Source organism: Akebia trifoliata, chromosome 12, assembly GCF_017979445.1.
Source record: "Akebia trifoliata isolate Shusen 1 chromosome 12, ASM1797944v1, whole genome shotgun sequence".
Taxonomy (NCBI): domain Eukaryota; kingdom Viridiplantae; phylum Streptophyta; class Magnoliopsida; order Ranunculales; family Lardizabalaceae; genus Akebia; species Akebia trifoliata.
The window spans coordinates 35,455,040-35,473,417 of NC_141386.1; the positions used below are offsets into that span (position 1 = coordinate 35,455,040).

Consider the following 18,378-nt stretch of genomic DNA (forward strand, 5'->3'; position numbering starts at 1 on the left):
TTAGTTGAAAATATAAGAGGTATCTCAAATTAAAGGATATTTAAGATTATCCAAAAAAGTTTTGTGGGAGCAATTCCCCCCTCAGACTCCTTATTAGATCCGTCGTGTTTGGGATATAAAATGGTGCTATGTAACACTCTTTCTAGATCCATTGATTCATGAATATTTAGCCCAACCCTACGTATTAGTATGATTGTAGGGAACTTGTTTTCAAGAGAATACAAATTTCTTGGAAAATGATCATGAGAAAATGAATTCCCAAAATTGAATATTGGAAAATTTAAAAATAAGGGTTAAAGGTGGTGGCGTAATTATGAGAGAACAACGGTGGGACGTGAAAAAATTATTTCCCTAGAGGTAAGATGGCAACTCCCGAGGTGGGAAAGTCACTTTGGACAAAAAAGTACCCAATCACACTTAAAAATAATATTTTTCAAGAAAAAAATCATACCGATTCACACCCACTTTCCATCCTAATCGTACAAATCTTATTAAATCGCTTCGAATACCAATCATTAGTTGGACACTGAAAATTTTCCTAAATTATATTCAATTGTTCTTATTAGTTCAAGCCATAGTTCTGAAACTTTACAAGTTACCTAAATATTTGTTTTAAATCATTTTAATTGTGAGGGGAGTTGGTCAAAAACTCAAAAATGATCGATTTGTTTATTTGATTTGGATGAGCTTGTTAATTCAAATCTCACGAGCGGAATTGTTATTGCAAGTGACGATTCAAAGGTCAATTACAACTCTAACAAGAAAGATCATTTAAGTTAAAGATTCCAAAAAATATAAGAGAAAAACTTTAAAAAAAATTGTTGAAAGAGACAATTAAATATGAGCATAATTACAAGAACAAAAGAAAATATTTTAAAAATAGGATTCAGTTGAATTGTTACTCCAAGTGACGATTGAGATGATTTAATAATGTCCAATAAGGGGTTATTTATAACTTCCAACACAAGTGAACGTTGAAAGAGACAATTGAGTTTGAAAATGGTTACAAATTTTCCATTTAAGACTTTAGCTGATGAAATGATGATAATTTTTTCATTTTTTTACATTTTGATTTGCCCAAATGAAATTGAAAGTCAATGAGTTGACGAGTAACTTTACAACATTTTCTCAAATCCATTTGACGTGTGATTTTGGCAAGGTGGGATATTAATGTGCAGGTCGTCCTTGGTAGTTGTCAATATTGGTGATTTCAAATCATCTTAATTAAAAATTTAAGGATTGAAATGATTCATGTACTATATACTCTCCATAATTGTAGCAAAATTAAATGAAAAAAAATACCCAACAAGCCTTACAAGTTACAATTGCATTTTTATTAAAAAAACTATGTTGAAATTCGGACATATCTAGCAAATCTTGGAGTGGGGATCCACGTCATAAAATTCAAATTGATGAGATTAAGTTGTTATTTAACATATTTTGGAGTGGATCCCAAACATATTAACGTGTGGCATTCAAAAACTTGATCTCATGTCACAGAACCGTAAAGGACAAAATTATAAGAACTCTAAAAAGAAAAATCGACAAAAAAAAAATTAATTTCATCATTGAATTTTAGTTTTGAATTTGGGAATTCAATAGCCATCCATTTTCAACACCTACAGTCATAATATTTAAAAAAAAAATTGAATTTTGTTATTTTGAATTTGAGTTTTTTCATGAAATTTAGAAAGTTGTGATGTTGGATTGCCAAATTGATAATTCATAACCAGATAAAAAAGTAAGATTTGTTGGATGACAAATTTGATAAAGTAAGGGAGTGTTTGTAAATAAAATTACAACAGATAGGTATGTCTAGTAAATCTCTCTTAAATAAATAAGTTGCTTGTAATGATTTTTTTACCTTTTAAATTTTGTTTTGTTAGTAGAAAATAATTTTTAAATTTAAAAAAGAGTTAGTAATCTAGCACAAATAATACAACAAAAGGAGAAAAGAGGAGTTGCAGTAGTCAAAATCATAGATTTTACTAGAAAAAAGACACTTAAATACACTCAATTGACGTGGAATATCCATAAAATCATAGATTTTTTTTTTTCTTGAGATACAAAAAGCAAATCTCTAATTTTCTGTGCATGTGATTAGTGGAATATATTTGAGTTTTTTTTTTTTTTTCTTATTTTTTGAGTCCTGGTCGTCTGTCCCACTAAGTCACAGTCCAAGGAATTAGAGTCTAAAATATATCTTTTTAAAAATGTCCTTAGATTACAACTTACACTTGGTGTGTGGGAGGAGGGTTTCAAAATCTTTCACCTTGATTACGTAAACCACACTCTTTTCTCTTTAAAGTCAATTTAGTATTTAAAATGTCACACATTGACAAAGAAAGTTTTGGATTTGAATTCTGTGTCAATGTTCATTGTATTGTCTTATATATATAGAATTCTTAAAAAAAAGAATCATGAATAATCTTTACTATCATAGAAAACAAAATAAAGAAAATCGTTACAAAAATATAAACAGTAAAAAAAAAGTGATTGAGAAAAAGAATATAGACTATGATAATATGCATTTGAATGTGTTCTTAGTATCATTTGAACTATTTACATTTCACTTTCGAAGATTGGTGATGTGGTGACATGAATTCTCGTACAAAAAGCAAATTAAAAATAGGGAAGAATACAATACTTTCGTAGGTAACTTAATGAAGGTGAGTAACAAAGACTTACTACATTAATCGATTATTATATGTGTGGAGCCAACTAACGTCATTAATCGATTATAATATGTACGACAAATAGCGTAACAAAAGCTGACCCCAAGAAAAGGCACCAAATGACGAAGAATAGGTACCATGTCTAGATCTATGCTGACTCTTCTTTTACTTAGATTAACTGCTTTCTTTTTGCTTGGATTAGCTGAGCTGGCTAAGCAATTTTTCTCAACCATTTGCTAAGTGAGTAGGCCATGTCCTACTCTCGTTCTCATCATGATCATGATGATGATCATGATTAAAACAAAAACTGATTTTAGTGTGTAGTAATTTTAAGATACACTGCATTTTCTTGGTGAATATTTGGCATACCCCCTTGTCTTTCAAAGTGAAGACGTATCCCTGAAGTATGATGTTGAATAAGAGATTAATAGAAAGTAATAAAAAAATTGAATTCAAGTTAGATGCAAAGAATTTGAAATACTGTAATAGAAAATGATTGAAACAACTTTGTTTTCAAATCTATAAACAAAATCACGATTGCTTTAATTATTCCTCAAAATTGATTTCAACCCTTTATATATTTTTTTTTACTATCTTTAAAATCAATGCTTCCAAATTTTTGAAAAAAATTTAGGATTTTTCTACAAAAAATTAAAATTACAATTAAAATGATGGTATAAATGTCAGTTAGCTTAGTTGGTAAAGTCTTTAGTAAAAGTTTTCATATTTTTTTATTCTTCTAATAAATTCTCGATTCCACCACACACGCACAGATACAAAAAATAAATAAATAATTCCCATAATCTTCGAACTTTCACTAATTTGACAAAATCATCTAAAATTCATTTATTATTCTTCTCATTCATTCAATAGATAATAAAAACCATACATAGGTTCTAGATTAATAGAAATTAATTCTCGGGGAGAATATGAGGTGATCTTATTAGATTTTTAAGGAAAAAAAAAGGCAAGAAATTAAAGATTGGTTATTTCTATCATTTACCATTAGAATATCATATATAGAAGACCCATAATCAAGGGAGTATGTGTTCAATTTAAAAATATATCAAAGTATTTCCATATATTCTTCCAAATGCAAATAGGTAGGCATAAATTTACTATGGACCTCAATAATCTTAATGTTTAAATAAAAGGGTGAATTACCATTTCGTGAGTTGAAAATGAATCATTTACGATTCCAACAAATTGTTTATTTTAATTACCAAAACGTGAATGATCACGTTTTCGCTATTTTTTTTTTTTTAGAAGGGTAAATAATCACTTTTTAACCTATGAAATTGTCACTTTAAAAACCTCTGAATTTGTTATCAGTTTGGTAATTAAAGTGAACAATGAGCCAGAATTGTAAATTTGTCAAAAGTTGATCAATTTTTTGTAAATATCCCTAAATAAGGTTGTGCTTGTTTGCACTGTAGACCAACGCAAACAGAAACGTTTACGTTTATTTGCGGGATGTAGGATACTTGGATGCTAAAATTCAGGTGGGTCTCGCCGTAAAACAACACAAAACTTAATTAAAATTGTAACAAGACATCCGTAAAATGTTGCGGAGAAAATACCCCCACAAAACTTACACTTTAAGTTATGTTAAGTTTCCTCTTTCTCTCTCTCTAACTTCTTAAACCTCTCTCTTTGCTTTCCCTAGTTTTCCCCAACTTCTTAAACATTACCCATCCCTTTATCTCCCTCCTCTTTTTCTATGTTTCTCTCTGCTGACTTTGAACTGACTAAGCAGTCTCAAATTGTGTAAATTTAGACTAAATTTAAATTAAACAAAGAGGGAATCCAAAAGAACTCCTAACGATAAAAATCGATTATAGATAGAATAAGAATCAAACTTGCAATGCCCATTTTGTAGACCTTCACAATAACATCACCACCTCTCTCTCTCTCTCTCTCTCTCTCTCTCTTTAATATCTCTTGTACCCACTACCCAACCCAACATAGATAGACATAATAGTTAATTCAGAAGAGGAGGAATGAGTCTCTATGGGTTTGTTACACTGTCATAAGGTACATACTCTCTCCACCACACAAGAGTTGGAATCCTTTTTTTCTTGATTTTTTTCCTTTTTTGTTGTTAGATTAGAAATCCTTTTTTTGTTTGTTTGTTAGATCTGGACTTATTGGTAGGATATAATCCTACCAAGCATTAATATAATTATTATTTAAATAGAAAATCATGGGATAGAATCCTACTTTAAGCTAATTTCTATTTATATTTTAAAATTACAAAATAAAAAAAATGATTTTTTAAATATTGACGTATTTTTTTTTTAAATATAAGAAAAATGAATGATAGAATCCTATCTCGTTAATTTATATTTATTTTTTAAATTAAAAAAAAAATTGTGGGATAATAATCTTACTCGCATTAATTTATATTTATTTTTTATAAATTAAAAAAAATAATTGCTTGATAGAATCTTACTTAAATTAATTTCTAATTATTTTTTAAAATTTTAAAAAATTGTTTTTTTTTATCATTAACATACCAAAAATGCTTTGCTTTTTTTTTTTTTTACCAACATATCTCACTCAAAATCCAAAGAATGTACTCTTTATTTCAGTTTCTTTGGGTTTCATTTATGACCTTAGCTAAAAGAGAATGACACTGATAAATGTGAACTATTATGGTAAAATTTATTTGATGTAGTAAAAGTTGTTTGGATATTGGTGAATGTGTAAGTTGAATTTGATATCATGCAAGTGCAAATTACTGTAGTAGATTTTTTAAGGCAAGTTAACTGATTAAAAAGGTATTGGATTTCTAACCTTAGTTTAAAGAGAATAGCATTGGTAAATATACTCTATTATGTTGAAATTCATTAGATGTAGGGTATTAAAACGAGTTTGGGGCAAGTTACATTTATACATTGTCAGTGTTAATATTGGCATGTTAGGGGCGATAGGATTTTTTTTTCCAAAATGAAAAACTAGCAAATGGAAGTTGGTTTCAGGTAGTAGATGTTTTAAGGTAAATTGTAACCGATTAAAGAGATTTTGGATTTCTATTATAACCCTGATTTAAAGAGAATAGCATTGTATGACCTATACGAAAATGCTTTTACAATTTGTTGTAAAGTGATATGAAATTATTTATCATTATTTATTTAATTTTAAACAAGAATTTAAAAATAAATATGATTTTCTTTTTCAATTTTTATTTTTATTTATTTTTATTTTTAAGGGAATGGATCAAGGGACATATGAAAAAACATATGTAAAAACAATGAAACATTAATAAATTTTCAAAATATGGGTTAGAAATTTTAGATTGAGCTGATTTTTTGTGAGGACGATCATTATGATGGGAAGATCATCTGAAAAAAGAAAAAAAAATTGGTCCAATATGAAACTTCTAACCCCATTAAAAGTGATTTAGAATGTAGACCGTCAATTTTTTGCCAATAATTTGTAAATCACTTTTGATGAATTTAGAAGTTTCAGATTGAGTTGATTTTTTGTGAGGATGATCTTCTTATCATAGTGACCATCCTCGTAAAAAATCAACTCAATCCAAAAGTTCTAACCCATATTTTAAAAAATCATTATTTTTACATATGTCCCATGAACCGCCCCCATATATATATATGGGAAATATTCAGCAACAAACATTTTGACAAACATTTTGGCAAAACATTTTTCAAAACATGGGTTAGAGGTTTTGGAATGGGTTGATTTTTGGTGAGGATGATCTCTGCGGTGAGGAGATCATCATCACCAAAAATCAGCTCATTCCAAAACTTCTAGCCCCATAAAAAATGGTTTACAAAACATGGACGATCCATTCAACTTATAAACTGAGGCTAGAAGTTTTGGAATAGGCTGATTTTTGGTGAGGATGGTCCCCTCACCGTACAGATCATCCCCACCAAAAATCAGCCCATTCCAAAACCTCTAACCCATGTTTTGAAAAATGTTTTGCCAAAATGTTTGTTGCTGAACGGGACCCTATATATATATGGGTCCCGTTCGGCACCCTAAGTTTTACCACACACTTTAACAAACACGTTTTGTCCTACTTGGGTTAGAAGTTTCGGAATGGGCTGATTTTTTGTGAGGATGATCTCTATGGTGAGGAGATTATCCTCACCAAAAATCAGCTCATTCCAAAACTTCTAACCCCATCAAAAATGATTTACAAAAAATGGACGGTTCACGATTTTTCAACTTGTAAACATGGGGTTAAACATTTCGGAATGGGCTGATTTTTGGGGAGGATGATCTTCTAATCATAGAGATCATCCTCCTCACCAAAAATCAGCCCATTCCAAAACTTCTAACCCATGTAGGACAAAAAACGTTTGTTAAAGTGTGTGGTGTAAAACTTAGGGTGCTGAACATTTCCCTATATATATATATGGGAAATGTTCAGCAACAAACATTTTGGCAAAACATTTTTCAAAACATGGGTTAGAGGTTTTGGAATGGGCTGATTTCTGGTGAGGATGATCTTTACGGTGAGTAGATCATCATCACCAAAATTTAGCTCATTCCAAAACTTCTAACCCCATAAAAAATGATTTACAAAAAATGGACGGTCCACGATTTTTCAACTTGTAAACTGGGGCTAGAAGTTTTGGAATGGGCTGATTTTTGGTGAGGATGATCTCCTCACCATAGAGATCATCCTCACCAAAAATCAGCCCATTCCAAAACCTCTAACCCATGTTTTGCCAAAATGTTTGTTGTTGAACAGGACCCTATATATATATATATATATATATATATATATATAGGGAAATGTTCAGCACCTTAAGTTTTACCACACACTTTAACAAACGTTTTTTGTCCTACATGGGTTATAAGTTTTGGAATGAGCTGATTTTTGGTGAGGATGATCTCTATGATTAGAAGATCATCCTCCCCAAAAATCAGCCCATTCTGAAATGTTTAGCCCCATGTTTACACGTTGAAAAATCGTGGACCGTCCATTTTTTGTAAATCAATTTTGATGGGGTTAGAAGTTTTGGAATGAGCTGATTTTTGGTGAGGATGATCTGCTCACCATAGAGATCATCCTCACCAAAAATCAGCTCATTCCGAAACTTCTAACCCATGTAAGACAAAACGCGTTTGTTAAAGTGTGTGGTAAAACTTAGGGTGCCGAACGGGACCCATATATATATATATATATATATATATATATATATAGTTGACTTTTCAGTTCATCAATAATTTTTTTTTTTTTTTTTTTGCTCTGCTTAATGCATAATCTCATTTATTTTTATAACTAATTCATAATTACCTCTAAGTGCTAATTTAAATTTGAATAAATACCTTAAAAAGTAAATTTTATTTGTAACTGACCTAACTACTATCATCAATTGAATTTATAAATAAAATTGGATTTATAATTTTATATTTTATTGTCGGCTGATTCTAATGGATAATAGTTTGGTTTCCTTCAACTTAAAATTAAGAGATCACCATCATTTCAGTCCTTATCTCTCTGATTCTCCTTTTTCTTTAAAAAAAAAAAATGTGATTAAAATCAGACACCAGAAACAGAAAGAAGGAAGCTGTTGTCGACGTTAGATGTTGGACGTTCTCCTTCACTCAAATTAAAGCGGCGCCACCAATGGATTTTACATGTGGTGTTTCTGTAATTTCTTTATAAAACTATGGCCATTTAAAACATGAAATAGGTGCATGTAGGTGGACGGCATTTCGTTAGGCATGATAACAACTTAAAGAGAATCTTCCACTACTATTCAAAGGGGAATGATAATACGCATACTTGGACTATATGATTCAATGTTCAATCTAAATTATAAGCCGTTGGATATTTTAGAGATTTGTAAATGAAGAAAACTAGATAATAATTTGGCCGACTTGGATATGTCGATGCTACAATTACAAGATCTTCTCATTCAAGTTATAATTTGTTCTCATCTTTCATGTGGCATTAAACAATCTTTCAAAGATTGACTAGGTATTTGGTCAATAGTTTTAAAACTCGTCCAATCTACTTGAATCTTGATTGGATTTTAAGATGACTCGATCACAAAACTCAATGGAATCTAATCATCAAGAAAATTTGATTAATCACGACGTCAATTTTGCGAATTTAACTCTAAATCGCATAATCCTGATAAAGAAGGATTAATCCCTTTAAATACACATAATCACACGTGAATCACATGCATCGAGTCCGTCTAAGCTTGAGATGCAACATTAGTGTTGGTTAAATGCGTAAGAAACTTAATTGAATAATTTGATTATACGATTTTTTTTAATAGTCATAATAATCTAATGCCACTCCTTTGATATACGCCCTCATACATTCCCATTAAAGAATCGTAGATCATTTGCCTTGGGATACACAAGAAAAAGATTTATGATTTTATGTATCCTGAGGCAAACGATTTACGATTCTTTTTAACAATAAAACAATATTTATTTATTTATTTTAAAATATCAAAAATTATTTTAAAATTTGATTATTTTTATTTTTAGTCAAAGTCAACTCACAATGATAGAATCGACTCAACTAACCAAGCATTCAATTCAACTCTTAATAGTTAAGTCTTGCTGGGTGACACAAAGGTGATAAAATGATGTAATGTTGCGCAAATTACCGTAGATGCTTTTTCGTGAGATACGAGTAAAAAGTATCTATAGTTATGTGCCCGTCGCCACATCTTTGTGTTTCCATTTGTGTCATTCAAGCATTTTCCTTGATAATTTTCTTGTGGTGGGTCAACAGAGTATAAGAGTAATAATGCTGGGGTGATATTAGGATTTACTTTGATTCTTACATTTCGTATGTTGATGTGCCTACATAACCGTAGATGATTGTTTGTTTGTATCTCAAGGAAATAACATAAATAAGGCTCTCACATCAACGCAGTGAAAAACAAAGTCCTCCCACGATTTTCCTACTTAAAATTATTGTGATTGGTCGATATTAAATCTAACGGTTACTTACTGTTCATGATGCTCCACTCCAAATAAGATTGAAATACCGCATAGAAGGAGATTTCATTTTAAGGTGTGATTCCACGTGGCACATTCTACGATGCTCAACAGCTAAACATAGAAAAAGATGCCACATAAAAAAAATTCTCCTCACGACTTGTCTTTAAAAACCGTTTCTTCCCTCGGCCAGACGCGATCAGTCTCTTATTAACGAGTGTAGCTTCTTCTCTCACTCGTGGCAGAAAGAAAGCTTTCGAAGTCGGTGATTTTAAGCCGTTTTTTGTTCTTAAATGGATTCTCTTTGAGATCAACGAACCAAGGCTTCTTCTTGGTGTCATCAAAGAGAAAAAAAAGTTGCAATCTTGCCGACATGAGAGATTCTTTTTCGCTATTATAAACAACAGCCCAGAGTTTCTCGATTTCTCAGTTCGAGTTTGAGTTCCAACTTAAATTTTACTGTTTTCAGTTGAGTTCTTCAGCTTCAATTGCTGTTCTCGATTCTCCTCCATTTTTTATTACTAAAAAGTTTGAAGTTTCGATTGTTAACTGTAAGAGTGAGAGAGAATAGTTCGAGATCTGTTTGATTAAGCTGTGTTCGAGATCAGTTTGATTTCGAGTGTTTCATCTTTTTCGCGCGGTTTTAATTTTCTGTTTAGGGCATTTGAAGTTAATGGTTGAGATCTATTTGATTTACTCGTTTTTCTGTGCTACTGTTCTTTTTTTCCTTTTTTGTGTTATTTAAAGAAGCTTTGGACTTAGAGATAAGGTTCCTGTTGAGTACAAAGCTTAACAGTTAACAGTCTGTTTTGGATTCCTTGTTTTTTTTTTTTCCTCCAAAAATAGATTATTGCACCAAAAAGCTTTCAAAATTATACATTTTTGGCGATTCTTTTTGGTCTTAAAATGTTGTTTCTTATTGTTCTTTCTATATTTCTTCTTTATTTTAAAAAATTCGTTTACTTTTCTTTTTTCCTTTTTTTAAGTTCATGAATCCTACCCTTCTCCCACGACCCTCCTCCCTTTCCGTTTAGAATTTTCAACTGTTGACTTCGAGGTTTAATATCTGGTTTTCGACTTTTGCAGGAAACCGATTTTTGGAAGAAAAAAATAAAATCCGCTCACTAACATTTGAAAATTTGTGGTATAAATGTTGTTTTTGTATTAATTTTGAAAGAATTTTTAGTTCAACAAAGGATTTCATTCCCATTCTTGTCCTTCTTTCTTTCTTCGTGTCCTTTTCAAAAAAAAAAAAAAAAAACTTGTTTTCTTGCTCTCCTTCGCCTTTACTTTTCCATGCCTTATTTGGACTTGTGATGGGAATTTGTTTATTTTTCTTTTTGTTGTTCTCTAATTTTTAATTCTAATTGTTTTTGTTGAGGATCAGAGGTAGTTCTTAACTTCTGATACATCATTTTCTCTTTCTAATTAATGATTTATGGCTTGTTTGGCTCCCAATTTTTGTTACCCAAAGCATATTTCTACTACATTTTTTATGAGAATGTTTTGTTTTTCTTTTTTTGGTGGAAATTAAATAACCCATCTTCTATTAGAGATGGGTATAAAAAAAAGTTGATTATCTTTTAAATTGAATGTTTGGATTAGTATTAATTTGGTCTGTTTAAAGAGTTCATAGCTTAACGAATCGCTCAATTGCGGTTATTCAATCCTTAAGTTTAATTCAAATTGTTAAGTTGAATTTTACTTTTTCTGCAGTTGAAGACAACCATTTTTTTATAGTGATCCTTAGACATGTTGGAGAAGATGGAGATATATAGTCATGATATCATAATAGAGGAGTTCGAATCACTGACAAAGGAGGCAGACAAAGTTCAAAGAGAAACTCTTCAAAAGATTTTAGAAGAAAATGGCGTGGCAGAGTACTTGCAGAATTTGGGTCTCAATGGAAGAACAGACCCTGATAGTTTCAAGGCTTGCATTCCACTTGCTACTCACAAGGATTTGGAACCTTATATTCATAGAATTGCAGATGGAGATGATTCCCCTATTCTCACGGGGAAACCAATAACGGCCATCTCATTGAGGTGTTGCCGATTTGCTGCTCTGTTAGTGTTATTTGAATACTGCCTTGGTTTTATGATCTTTTTATTTATGAAAAAATTGGATTTTTCTTGCAGTTCTGGCACTACACAAGGAAAGCCAAAGTTCGTTCCATTTAATGATGAATTGGTGAAATCCACAATGCAGATATACAGGACGTCCTTCGCTTTTAGAAACAGGTATCAAGCACATTCTGAGATATTTTCTGTTCATATAGTTTTGAAAGTCACTTATTTTGGAGTAAATGTTTGAACTTGTTGATATGTGCTTCCCTGCAACACCCATTTTTTCTGAGTGAAATATGTTTACTTTCAATGGGCCATCACTTTGATGGATTATAGCCCGCTAAATTATGGTATCTTCCGCTTTCCATCAATGAACTTTTCGGGCAGTGTTATCCATAACTTTTAAAGGGCATCAGAAACAAATTGATGTATGTGATGGTTAAGATCATTAGAACAGTTCTTTATTTAAAAACTTCTGGTCTAAGAGATTCCAGTTTTTGGACATGAAATCTATTATATATATTCTCTTCCTCCATTTTTGTGACACCTATTTTCTTGTGCTTTTACCTCTCCTGAACTTGATTAGTTTTTTTTGCTTTGGCCAGCTTGCTCTCTTTGCTCTTCCCATGGCTTAGCTTCCATTTTTTCAACACAATACATACTTAAATCATATATCTTTGTCAGTTCATTTTGATTATATACTACTTTAGACAATTGGAAGATAGTTATCATCCAATCAATAGAAGTTTTCTAGGTAATTTGGTTGTAATCCCTTTAGGAAGAAGAAGAATACAATAGGTCATATGGAGGATAACATCTTAATGCCATTTGGTCCTGAGAGGAGCATACTTTTCTGTTAACTAGGATTTCCATAACAAATTCCTTGGCAAAAGATCTAGCTCTAAGTAAAGATGAAAGGTGAAGTAGGATTCATGTTGCCTACTATAATATGTGGCCTTCATAGAGTTTTTTTAAATTTGTTTTATGATTTTTTTCAATTTTATGCCGATCCGTGCTAATGAAAAGGGAAACACTGTTATGCAGAGAATTCCCGATTGGGAATGGTAAAGCCCTACAGTTCATTTACAGCAGCAAGCAGTTCAAAACAAATGGGGGTCTACCAGCGAGCACCGCCACTACCAATGTCTACCGTAGTTCACAGTTCAAGAACACAATGAAGGCAATCCAATCCCAATGCTGTAGTCCCGATGAAGTCATATTCGGGCCCGACTTCCACCAATCCTTATACTGTCATCTCCTATGTGGGCTCATCTACAGGGATGAAGTCCAAATTGTGTTCTCCACATTCGCCCACAGCATAATCCATGCATTCCGGACCTTTGAACAAGTCTGGGAAGAACTTTGTACTGACATCAGACATGGGGTCCTCACCAGCCGAGTTACTGTTCCATCCATCCGAACTGCTATGTCGAAACTCCTCTATCCGAACCCTGAATTGGCAGATTTGTTATATAAAAAATGCATGGGATTGAGTAACTGGTACGGAGTAATACCAGAGCTTTTTCCCAATGCTAAGTATGTCTATGGGATCATGACTGGATCAATGGAGCCTTATTTGAAGAAACTGAGGCATTATGCTGGGGGACTACCACTGTTGAGTGGGGATTATGGCTCTTCGGAAGGGTGGATTGGGGCAAATGTCAATCCAAGATTGCCCCCCGAGTCGGCCACTTTTGCGGTGCTTCCTGATATTGGATATTTTGAATTTATCCCTCTTCGAGGGGATCTCAAGGAGAATAATATGGCCGTGAATGCAGCTACTCTCCTATATGCCGAGTCGGAGCCAATTGGTCTTACAGAAGTAAAGGTCGGGGAAGAGTATGAGATCATTGTCACAAATTTTGCAGGTAATAACTCTTTCTATAGGATAACCATTTGTCTTAGATTAAGATTAGCTATACATGCACATTGTTTGGCCCTCTCATATGTCTAGTGGTGCAAAAGTTAATAAGATATAACGATCACAGCCGCCTGCACCCTTCTTTTGAATAGGATGGTTATGCTCATTCAAACTTTATTTTTGACCTAATGAATCCTCTATAAGATTCTCATGAGACACAAACATCTAGATTGTTTGGACAACTTCAATAATTGGATCGAATTGTTATGAAACCATCCAAAGGGCTGGTTTTTACTAGATCTCTTATTTTGACCCATAAAAAGTGGGTCTTGATCCTTTGTGTATGTCGAATATAATGTATAAGGGTAAGAAGGACGGGAAATTCTCAAACTACTACTCCCTTGTCCGTCTTACCTTTGTTTCAAATTAAAAGATCTTGTTATGTACTAAGATTTAAAATCTTAAAAAGATTCTGGTAGGGCCTCCTGCATGGTAATAGGGCCTGTCCCTTGCATGCATATCATGTGTTTGCCACTAATGCATAAGATAATAAAATTTATCATCTTTTCATGTCTAGTCCTTTGAAAATTTGTTTTATACTTTGGTTTATTAGGCTCTGTTTCTGTTTGTCCAGACTTTTGCCTTATCTTAAGTGGGTAAATGCTGGACAGGAAACTGTTTTTATATTTGTTTCACATGTGTAGATGAGATTTATTTGTTTGTCAGTGTAGTTATTTTTCTTCTCTAGAAAAACTAATCTATATTTCAAACAAATCTGGGTTCTTAATCTGCTGACTTAGAGTTTGGGAACTGTATGACTCCCAATGCTCAACAACCCTCCAAATTTAAGGCAACTGTGAGATTCTGTTTCTTATGATTGTTTCAAGATGGAAATAGAAAAATTACCCTTTAATTAAACAATTATTACGTTATTGATGAGTTCCTTTCATTAGCTACACAAGTAGAATTTGGATATCGAATCAAGAAAAGGAGCGCCTTTCCAAGGGCATCGTTACATTCATAGTAATACAGAAGGGTAATTTTGGTCATTTTTATCATCTTTAGATATCTTTATATTAAGTTCTGATCTAATCTATACCTATTAAAATTTTATAATATTGGATGGCGTGTATCTCAAAAGTTTGTCAATAGAAAACAAGGATTAGGTGAAATCCTGATCACACTTTTAGTTTATTTTATTGGAACCATGTGTTTGACAGTTTGAATATGGGACTATATAAAACTCAAAATGTCTATGTTTTTGGATTAGTCCAAATAATTGTACAACTAATAAAACTATAATATTGGCAATGATGGTCAGTGGGGTGTGTTTTGGCCTCCAATGAGTAATTAACCATGATCTTTTATTAACCCTGCACAACTGTTGCTTATTTATTTATTTTTTTGTCCGTTATACGTGTCCATATGATGGGTGGATCCATCATAGATTAATAAGTTATTGGATGGTTAGGATTTCCTGTCAACTCATTTATGGGTCATGGCTAAGCCAAGTGGTAGCTCAGCTATTTTTGGTTTTTATTTATTTATTTATTTATTTTGTTTCAATAGGGAAACTATGTTTCTTCCTTGATTGAATTTTACTTAATTTGACAAAACAAACATTGGGTTCTTTGATTCAGCTTACAATCACCTAGTGTCTATTGTTAATAGTTTATTCATAATTTGTTCAAATTTCTGATAATCTTCATCATTTATTTAATTTGCAGGTTTGTACCGTTACAGGTTGGGGGATGTAGTAAAGGTGATGGGCTTCCATAACTCGACCCCCGAGCTTCAATTTGTATGTAGGAGGAACCTACTTCTAAACATAAACATAGATAAGAATACAGAGAAAGACTTACAGCTAGCAGTGGAATCAGCTAGTAAGCTATTAATGGAAGAGAAACTCGAGGTTGTAGACTTCACGAGTCATGTGGACTTGTCTAGTGACCCAGGCCACTATGTGATCTTCTGGGAGCTGAGCAGTGACACAAATGAGGAGGTCCTTAAAGAATGCTGCAATTGCTTGGACCAATCTTTCGTAGATGCAGGATACGTTGGGTCCCGCAAGGTCAATGCAATTGGACCACTCGAGCTTCGAGTTGTTAGGAAGGGAACCTTCCAGAAGATTCTGGATCATTACCTGAGTCTAGGGGCTGCTTTGAACCAATTCAAGACACCACGATATGTAGGGCTCAACAATAGTGTGGTGTTGCAGATCCTTTGCAGTAATGTGGCTATGACCTATTTTAGTACGGCTTTTGTTTGAAACTTGAAATATAATATATGGCAGTTGGGGCTGTTTATCTGTTAGTTGTACATTTTTTTTTCTGAGAATATCTATTTTTATAATCTATTTACACCTTTATCTAAAAAAGGATTAGATGAAGTCCTCAGAGGGTACTAAAGAGCCTGCACTTGATGAGAACCAATGTGCCTTTGAATGAAAACAAGATGTATGGCATTATGGCAATGAGCAGTGTTACTTTGACATGTGCCACGGACATCGGACATGAAGAATTGAGATGTCCAGCACGGCAACTTTTGAAAAATTCTATATGGAAAGTCGATAAAGAAAATAGAGTCACGATCCAGGGCGGTGCCTCGCTCCTATAACAACATACGGTGTCTATGTGGCACGTTTTGGTCGGAGATTAAACACAACGGACTATGTGCAATGTAGAATCGGCTTGGTTAAGAGCCCAATGTGTTTTAAATTTCTATTAAAACATGCCATGTAGACAAGGTTCCAATAGAAAGAAAATATTGGGATGAATAGACACGAATACTGGTACAGTTTTTGTTTACTTGATGAACCCACAGTGCCTTCAATAGAAAATCGGATAGAGGGCAATGAGCGGTATTGACATGGATATGAAGTGTCAAGGTGTCCAGTACGACGACTTTGGTAAATTCTATACGTGACGGCACAGCCGTACAAATATCACCAAGGAAATTATAGGTTGGACAGCTACAAAGATTTGAAAATTGGAAATGTTAACATAACATAACATAACGGTTGATGCTACAATGTTTGCAAATGTCATGTCGGTCGGTTGGTAGCTTACGACAAAAGGTTGGAAAATATTGAAAATGCAATGTAACACATAGCTGGACAAATAACATTTGTTATTATGGAAAAGTTGTTTTTGCTGAAAAGTTTGATAAAGACAAAAATAGCACATGTAAAGAATCTTTGAAGCCAAAAGTCCTTATTAGTCTACTGAATCAAGTGGCACACCAAACCCGAAAGTGAGGTTGATTGGCAATTTAAGTCTATCTTACTTAACATAGCTTTTTCCAGTTGTTAGAGAAAAATGATGAAAAGTGTGGAACCCATACCATCCATTAATGAATTTGAGTGACTAACATCATTCTCTAATGATATTCTCCCATTGTGAATCTCATCCACCTTTTTTTTTTTTTTTTTTCAAATATAAGGAACACAATGACTTATTTCGGATAAGGGAATCTGAAAATAGCAAAAAACATGACAAATCGAAACAGGTTGAATTAAGGAGAGAGTGAATTTCAACTGAAATATATTTTGAGATTGTTTTGTAGTGATCCCTTTTTTAGGTGTTGCTAAATAAGCACGACAAATGTAGTGAGAACTTTTATAAGATCCAACAAACCACAAAGATCAAAAGAGAATTACAAGCATCGTAGGAATCAATTAATACAAATCTCCTAGAAAATTCCTATCGCTCCCTCTCAGCCATTGGTTGGACATTGATACTAACATTTTCTAATATGAAATAATCGAAGAAAGTTGCATATGAAACTTTTTAAAATATCATAAGAATTGTATATAATCTTGGACATCTTTAGAATAAGAGTATATATTTTCAGAATAAGTCTGGTAATTTTGGACATACATGAAATTATTTTGGAAAACATTAGTGATAATAGAGTTTACTAAAAAGAGTCCTAGTTTTTAATAATCTCTATCTGTTAAGGATCATCTTAAGGTTGAGACTAGAGAGTAAACATTCCAAGATTTAACAAGTGAATCAGTGTGGGTAAGTGGCCAAATGTCTTATAGAGTTGGGTTACTAATAAGACACATTGGGAAGGAAGGATGTGACTTAGCTAGATTGTGGAAAGTACGATCTTGGAGACCCTCATTTTAGAGACACAAGAAACCTTACATTCTCATTGATCCACGTGTATTAAAAGCATGCCCAACGTGGACATTTTTGTGTAAATTAAGGATGCTTCAGTACAAATGTGAGGTTTATTGCAATCTCCAAAATGAATCAGGATCCAGAGCGATGTCCTGCTTATGTGACACATTTTAGTAGGAGTTTACCATGCATCAGACTCCTAATCAAGCCATGTTTTACATTGCAGCCCATCGTATTTAATCTCCAACCAAAATGTTCCACATAGACACTGTATGTTATTATAGGAAAGACTCGGGATCCAATACGGCGTGCCATTCCTAAACAATAAGTTAGATGTCTACTTGGCACGGTTTAGTTGGTTGTTTAAAACACCTGGCTCCTAATCAAGCCGCTCACACAGCCCAATATGTTTATTTCCTAATCAAATTGTGCCACGTAAACACCGTTAAAAAAACAGGACACCGTTTGTATGGGCTTGGGCTAAAAAAATTTGCTTCAGGGGCGTTGCTACCAAAGTCCAAACCCCCACATGGGCCAATTGAGAAAGCCCGATGGGCTCTAATTTCATCTCCGAGGCAGTTGCCACTTTGACTCCAGAAGAGCCCTTTCACGAGAGAAGCCCAGATCAGACTCCACCTCCAACAACTACTTAATTGTATTAGGAATTAATGATTTTTTTTTTTTTTTTTTCAAATTGAATGAGTAAT

At 32.9% G+C, this 18,378-nt stretch overlaps 1 protein-coding gene across 4 annotated transcripts; it reads left to right on the forward strand.

Annotated features, from left to right (window-relative positions):
- Positions 1-9,811: 9,811 nt before the first annotated feature.
- LOC147389907 (jasmonoyl--L-amino acid synthetase JAR4-like) lies at positions 9,812-15,857 on the forward strand. Of its 4 annotated transcripts, none has more exons than XM_086418257.1 (5): positions 9,812-10,085; positions 11,334-11,662; positions 11,756-11,857; positions 12,728-13,551; positions 15,272-15,857. In XM_086418257.1, the coding sequence occupies exons 2-5, from the start codon at positions 11,370-11,372 to the stop codon at positions 15,811-15,813; spliced, it is 1,761 nt and encodes a 586-aa protein (XP_086274383.1). In that variant the 5' UTR covers positions 9,812-10,085; positions 11,334-11,369; the 3' UTR covers positions 15,814-15,857. The 4 variants fall into 4 exon arrangements, with proteins under 4 accessions (XP_086274383.1, XP_086274384.1, XP_086274386.1 ...); XM_086418258.1 differs by having other exon boundaries at positions 9,812-10,052; XM_086418260.1 differs by having other exon boundaries at positions 9,812-10,046.
- Positions 15,858-18,378: the final 2,521 nt, after the last annotated feature.